At 44.1% G+C, this 7,579-nt stretch overlaps 1 protein-coding gene across 1 annotated transcript; it reads right to left on the minus strand.

Annotated features, from left to right (window-relative positions):
- Window positions 1-3,750: 3,750 nt before the first annotated feature.
- Window positions 3,751-7,059, minus strand: LOC131874186 (uncharacterized). The gene is made up of 3 exons (XM_059217441.1): window positions 6,903-7,059; window positions 4,741-4,916; window positions 3,751-3,927 (listed from the first exon to the last, which is right to left on the minus strand). Exons 1-3 carry the CDS (start codon window positions 7,057-7,059, stop codon window positions 3,751-3,753), a joined length of 510 nt encoding a protein of 169 aa, XP_059073424.1.
- Window positions 7,060-7,579: the final 520 nt, after the last annotated feature.

Genomic DNA, 7,579 nt, shown 5'->3' on the forward strand with positions numbered 1-7,579 from the left:
CACCAATACTAAAATACTGAAAATAACTCATGCATCCAATATCCAGATAAACATGAAATAATATCAAATACGTCTGCAAAATGTCGAGCAATAAAGTGTCAACTGAATAGTAAACTGCAACACAAAGACAGTCTAATAAGTCCGATCAAAACGGGGTACTACATTCTCCCCCACAAAACTAGGCTTACTCCTGGAAGCCTAAAACAGATAAGGATAGAGCTCTCTCATCTTCGTTGCATCCTCCCATGTCGCCGAGGTCTCATCATTTGGGTCCCATAGGACCCTTACTTGGTCGATGGTGCGTCCCCTGAGGGTCAAATCCCGACGCTGAAGAATGCGCATGGGCTCCATAGAAAGCTGCCCGTCCTCGACCTGCAAAGCGTTCCAATCAAGAACATGAGTCACATCTGGGTGATAAGGTCGAAGAACTGAAACATGAAAGACATTGTGGATGCGGGATAGACTCGGTGGCAAGGCAAGACGGTAGGCAACAGGTCCTATCCTCTGAAGGATCTCAAACGGGCCAACAAAACGAGGCACCAACTTAGAACCCTTTCCATAACGGATCGGACTCTTACGCAGACGCACTCTCAAGAATACATGGTCGCCAACAGAAAACTGACGATCTACCCTGTGAGCATCTGCATACTTCTCCTGCCTATCATGTGCAGCTACCAAATGCTCACGAATCCGCTCTACCTGCTGCTCCATCTCTCGAAGGATATCCGGGCCTATGAGCACCCTGTCCTCTAACCGATCCCAACTCAACAGAGTACGGCAAGGACGGCCATACAATGCCTGAAAGGGAGACATACCTATGGAGCTATGATATCCGTTGTTATAAGCAAACTCCACAAGATAAATATAATCCTCCCAATGCGACTGCTGGTCCATAACATACATGCGAAGCATGTCCTCTAAAACCTGATTCACACGCTCAGTCTGACCATCCGTCTCTGGGTGATAAGCTAAACTGAAGTTCAACTGAGTTCCCAAAGCATGCTGAAGTGAGGTCCACAATGCTGAGGTAAAGACTGGATCTCTATCAGAGATTATTCACCTCGGAATCCCATGCAATCTCACCACATCTTCCAAGAAGACACGAGCCACCACTACTACTGTATAGGAAGCTCGAATAGGAACAAAATGAGCAACCTTCGTCAACCTGTCAACAATGACCATGATGGCATCATGATGACGTGAAGAAATAGGCAACCCAACAATGAAATCCATGGAAATGATGTCCCATTTCCAATCCGGTACTAAATTAGGCTGTAAAAGCCCTGCTGGGTGCTGATGCTCCGCCTTCACTCGCTGACATTCCAAACACTTCGACACAAAATCGGCAATGTCACGTTTCATACCAGCCCAATGATAAATCTGTCTAAGATCTGCATGCATCTTCTTGACACCTGGATGTGCCGAATAAGGTGCACGATGGGCCTCAGTCATGATCAAAGTGCGAAGACCCTCCAAAGGAGGTACGTAGATCCGACCAAGATGACGTAGAATGCCATCCGCCTCAAGACTATACCCAGCGAATCTACCCTCTAAGGGCCTTCCGGACTCCAACACGGCTCTAACATCCTGATACCAAGAGTCCTGAGGAAGAACTCCAAGAATTCTCTGTCTCAAGTCCACTCCAAGGGACAATGCTGAAACTTCATGCCGCCTACGACTCAAGGCATCAGCCACTACATTCTCCTTCCCCTGAATATATCGAACCTCAAAATCATACTCGCAGAGGAATTCCATCCACCTTCACTATCGAGCATTCAAGTTCGGCTGCGTGAAGATATATTGCAAACTGCGGTGATCACTATGCAGCTCAAACCGACTCCCTAATAGAAAGTGACGCCACCTAACCAACGCATGCACTACAACTACCAACTCCAAATCATGAACTGGATAGTTCAACTCGTGGTCCTTGAGTTTGCGAGACTCATAAGCAACCACATGTCCATCCTGCATAAGCACCGCACCTATACCTTCTAAAGAGACATCTGTGCATACCATAAACTCTCTGGATGGATCAGGGACTGTCAAAATCGGAGCACTGACAAGGAGTTCCTTCAAGGCATGAAACGCTGACTCACACTGCTCTGACCAAACAAACTTCTTCCCTTTCCTCTGAAGAGAAGTAATCGGGTGACCTATACGGGAAAAATCCTTAACAAAGCGTCGGTAATATCCGGCCAAACCCACAAAGCTCCGAACCTCTGAAACATTGGTCGGCGCTGGCCAATCCACTATGGCTTGGATCTTTGAAGGATCCACAGATACACCCTCTCCTGAAACCACATGACCAAGATATTTCACCTCAGTCTGGAAGAAATCACACTTCGCCAAATTGGCATAAAGCTGATTCTCCCTCAAACATTGCAAAACTAGACGCAGGTGACCCTCATGCTCTTCCATAGATCTGGAATAAATCAATATATCATCCAAGAACACAAGGACAAAATGATCCAGGTATGCACGGAAAACCCCATTCATGAGGCACATGAAAACTGAAGGCACGTTTGTCAACCCAAATGGTACTACTGTGAACTCATAGTGACCATAACGAGTGCGAAACGCTGTCTTATGAATGTCTGCATCATGAATGCGCAACTGATGGTACCCAGATTTCAGATCAATCTTAGAGAACACCATGGCTCCCTTCACCTGATCGAAAAGATCATCAATACGAGGCAATGGATATCGATTCCGGATGGTTACCTTATTCAGCTGTCGGTAATCAATGCATAACCGAAGAGAACCATCTTTCTTCTTTACGAAGATAATAGGCGCACCCCAAGGAGAGACACTAGGACGAATGAATCCCTTGGTCAACAATTCCTCCACCTGCAACTTCAACTCACTCAACTCCTGCGTAGTCATCCGATATGGAGCTCTCAAAATAGGTTCTGCACCAGGAACCAAGTCAATGCGGAAATCTATGTCTCGCTCCGGAGGCATACCAGGAATCTCCAATGGAAACACATCAGCAAACTCTCGAAGAATAGGGTGCCTATCAAGAGCGATTTCTCGACTCTCTCCCTCATCCAAATCCTCAAGAGTTACTGCAAAAAGCTGACATCCTCTACGCATACACCGCTTAAGTTGCATAGCGGAAATCATACGTAAGGATATCGATCTCTGAACTCCAACGATCCCCACTTTCCTGCCATGGTCATCTAAACACTCTACTGTCTTCTGACAATAGTCCACATGAGCACTGTGAGATGATAACCAATCCATCCCCAACACTACTCCATAAGATCCCAAAGGAATGACACGAAGGTCAATAGAAGTCACAAAGGGACCTAGATCCAACTCACAACTAGGAACAAAGGCATCTACGAACACGCGCACCCCGGTAGCCAACTCTACCTGCCACCTATCTGCCTTCTTAGCAGACGTGAGTCCACACCGCTCCACAATGGACGAAGAAATAAAAGAATCTGATGCACCGGAGTCAAAAAGCACTGAGATAGGGATACCACACAACACACCTGCGGCCTCAATAACTGTCCCCTGATGCTCAGCCTGGCGGTTATCAACCGCTGCAAACACTCTATGGGACCTACCAGCATCCCCTACTGTAGGCTCTGATGCAGCTGGCCCCTGATTCCCTGTCTGGTGGATACGCTGAGGACACTGCACGACTATATGACCATATTGCCCACAAGAGTAGCAAACTCCTCTACCTGGTCCTCTACCTCCAGTCGGCCCACTGGACTGCTAAAAGCTTCCCCTACTAGGGGCCTAAGATGCACTCTGAGAAGACTGTCCTGGAAAACCCTGTTTTCTCCTCCGCCAGTTCCTGTTTCTTCTATGAGGAGGGTTGCCACCCTGCTGGCCCTGAGACTGTTTCAGTTTCTGCTGCTGCGGTTGCTGTTGCGGCTGCTGCTGCTGCTGTTGCTGTCCACCCTTAGTGGGTGCCTGAGGAGTCCTGAATGGTGCCGCTGACTGGGACTAATTCCCACGAGCTCTGTTCCCACTGGAAGGAACACTCCCTATCTGAACTCCTCCCTGTCCACCATGCGCACGGATGAGGTTCTGCTCAACCAATCTGGCTTTCACCACCGCTGCCTCCACTGAAACTGGCTCAAAAACTCTAACCCCTCCACTAATGCGGTCGTTAAGACCTCTCAAGAAATGTTGTACGAGCATAGTCTCATCGTTGCCAATCCCGGCATACTGCTTCAGCTCATAGAATCTATTCTCGAACTGGTCAACTGACATACCAAACTGCCGCAATGCATAGAACTCATCTGCCTGAGTCTGTCTCCACTGCAGTGAGAGAAACCATGCTCTGAACCTCTCTAAGAAGATCTCCCAAGAAACAGTATTGATATTTAGACCAATCTTCTCCTCCTCTAACTTCCACCATATAGAAGCAAAATCATCGAAATGCATGATCACACATCTTGCTCGGGTGTTGCTACTGTATGGGAACATAGCGAAACACCTATCCAAACTAATCAACAAAGTCTCTGCCTCGAGACCTGTGCCTCGACCATCGAAGAAAGGAGGGTTGGTCCTCAAAAGATCCTTGATGTGACTCGAGGGAGCTGAATCATGACCAACTGGAACCTCTCTCCTCCTAGGAGACCTCTCTCTCTCTCTCTCCTCTGAAACATGCTGATGCGACTCCCCAACCTGAGCATGGATGGGCTGCTCACCTTCAGGCCTGGGGCCTAGCCTAGCTAGAACTTCCTGAAACATCTGCCTCAGCTCTTCCCTTTCGGGAACCTGCTCTTCTACATGCGGTAATTCCTGATGCACTGACTGATCCTGCTCCACACTCACATGCGCGGGAGGTGGTGAAGGACTATGGCGGTCTGAACCTCGGCACCGTCTCCCACCTCTACCTCTATTGCGGCCACCAGCACGACCAACTCCCCTAGCTTTCCTAACCATGACCAAACCTGCAAAAGCGAGAACGGTTCAGATCAATGACAAGGATAAAGCAAGGGAAATCCAAACACTAAGATCTACACACAAGGTCAAACTGAATGGGCTCACTACAATCCCAGAGTACCCAATGTTGAAACATGGGCTCTGATACCAAATGTAATGCCCCGCCAGGAACCCTAAAGGATAGCAACACAACAAGGCAACTAAAAGGCGCAATAATTTTTTTTTTAAAGATTAAAGGAAATAATCAAAACTTTGCTCAATAATTAACATAAGCGGAAGACTAACATTTACATCCTAAAAGGGTTACCAACGAAGATTACTTCTAAATAAAACCACATCACAATATTAATCCAATCATCCATCTAAAATTAGAGAAAGCCAATAACGATTAAATAGCTCATATTCATAAATTGATCTCCAAAGATAGGCTTAAAGAATTACAACGTACATACTTCCAAAGATTCATTTATACATAATAGGAAAGATAATTGAAACAATATACATCCCATGACTTAAATTACAATATTCCATAAATTACATGGCTTCCATAGAACAATAAAATACAAAGGTTACAAGTTGTTGATACAATGACCACACGGGCCTCAAGGTACAAAATCAAGAACATGAGTGCTACACGAAGCAAGAACCAAGATGCACCGGCGAAGCCAATCCTCGCATGAAGGTAGGAACAAGATATCCGATGGGAAGTGGCACTACCACCCGACCATGTGATCCCGTAATGGAACCACCCCACCGTGCTAGGAGATAGCAGAAGACCCTCAAGAAAGAAAGAAAAGTACAATAGTACACATGACTCCGCAGTACACAAGTGACTCAACTCACAAAACACTAGCGACCCTAGAGAGAGAGTGTCATCACATGGCTTAAGATGGTTACCCTAGGTAGGTCTCCATAGGTCCCGGCCCCCATCATGGGTTATCTTGCTAACCTCTCCCGAACCCCCGGCTCCATCTAAGCATCATGCGGACCCTACCATCCTTTCGTGAGGACAAGGTGGTAGGTTTGCCATTCCAGGCCTTCCCAAACACCTTGAGCCTATACAAGCACTCAACCGTGTACGGGGTGCATTATCTTAATTCAATTAATAACTACCCACCCCCTAATCAAATTATTATGTTATCACTTAATAGTTGACTTTCGAGGGGTTATCCTGCCATCCACTTTGGGTGCGGCCCCCGCCCGAAAGCCACTCTCTCTACTAGGTCACTAACTGGATAAGACTATCTATGAGAACTCTATGGTGGACTAACAACCATAAATTATCCAGACATAACACAGGTGGAGGACTCACAGCCACAAACCCAGGGTTGACCATTAAGGACATAACACATAATAGCCCACTTCCTCAAGGTTTGACATCGACACCTGACCAAGGGTAAACATCGACAACATAATGACCATTTTAAACATAATGCGACGACATTAAAACAACTAGACTGCAATTATTAAAAACACCAGATCCTACACAAGCAATCTTTCTTTAAGCAGTCAACATTTAAATCAATTTAGACAAATGTATATATCGGCTAATATAAAATAATTCCAAATAACAACTATTTGTCGAATACAATCATCATACGATTATTTTTCAATACTTGGATAACAACACTGATATCAAATTTAACCTAAACTTTCCTTAATTCCAACATTAATACTAACCTCTAAATCATTTTATTTATTTTCACAATACCAGGCAAATAATCCTCATCACTAAAATTGAAAAATTATTAATTAATCTCAACATCATTACAAACTACAATTAACATATTATTATTATTTAATATTAAATAATAACATATTGTTATTATTGTTTAAATAACAATATATTATCACTTAATATTAACACAAAATAACACTAATGAATTTTATTTAAACCACTAACAATTTATAATATTATTTTCTTTTTTTAAAACTAACAAAAAAAAATATTAAAAAAAACAATTTTAAAACCCCAACGTGGGGCCCCCAAGCACCCACGCAGCAAGCTGCTGTTCCCAGACTGGGGAATGCAGCGCTTGCTGCATTCCTCAGTCTTGAGGAAAGCAGCGAGGCTGCAGGGAGAGGGGAGTAGCGTGGCTGGGTTGAGCCCAGCTCCCCGCCACCGCCCCCAATCCCAAACACCACTAACATTTAATTTTTGCTTTCAATTTTTTTTTTGGTTTTAATAACAATTTAAATTTCATTTTAAAAAAAAAACATCTGAGACAAAATGAAAGAGACTAATAACAGAGACAGAGGTGAAACCCTCTGTTAAAACAAAATTAACAATTAATTTCCCAGCCACCATAATTTTGACAAACATACAACCAAAAAAAACAAATTGAAAGAATCACTGGTAATGCCAATTTTACCAGCAATTACAAATCTTCTGAGACAAAACAGGGGCAATAAAATTTCATTCAAATCAGCCCAGTTTGCTCTAAAAATTTAATTAAATGGGAATAAACTTAATCCCCAAACTCCAATTGAATTTATTTGCTCCCAACAAGCATGAACAAGAAAATTTAACTCATGACCATCATTTTTAAACTGGAAATTACCAGGGAGAGGTATTTTATGAATGCTTGGCAAAATTTTGCCAGCATAACACTACTAAAACCCAACAAAATTTCCAATTACAAATAGCATAATAAACCAAGAAATTTCTTGC

The sequence above is a fragment of the Cryptomeria japonica genome, chromosome 3 (genome assembly GCF_030272615.1).
Source record: "Cryptomeria japonica chromosome 3, Sugi_1.0, whole genome shotgun sequence".
In the NCBI taxonomy this organism is placed as follows: Eukaryota; Viridiplantae; Streptophyta; class Pinopsida; order Cupressales; family Cupressaceae; genus Cryptomeria; species Cryptomeria japonica.

Bases quoted from the DNA above. Each gene is read 5' to 3' on its own strand.
- LOC131874186 (XM_059217441.1), bottom strand. From the start codon at position 7,059: ATGTTAGTGGTGTTTGGGATTGGGGGCGGTGGCGGGGAGCTGGGCTCA. The intron at 4,917-6,902 runs GTGCTTGGGGGC...TCGCTTTTGCAG, and splicing joins AACAGCAGCTTGCTGCGTGG to GTTTGGTCATGGTTAGGAAA. The intron at 3,928-4,740 runs GTTCCCGAAAGG...AGGACTCCTCAG, and splicing joins TACCGCATGTAGAAGAGCAG to GCACCCACTAAGGGTGGACA.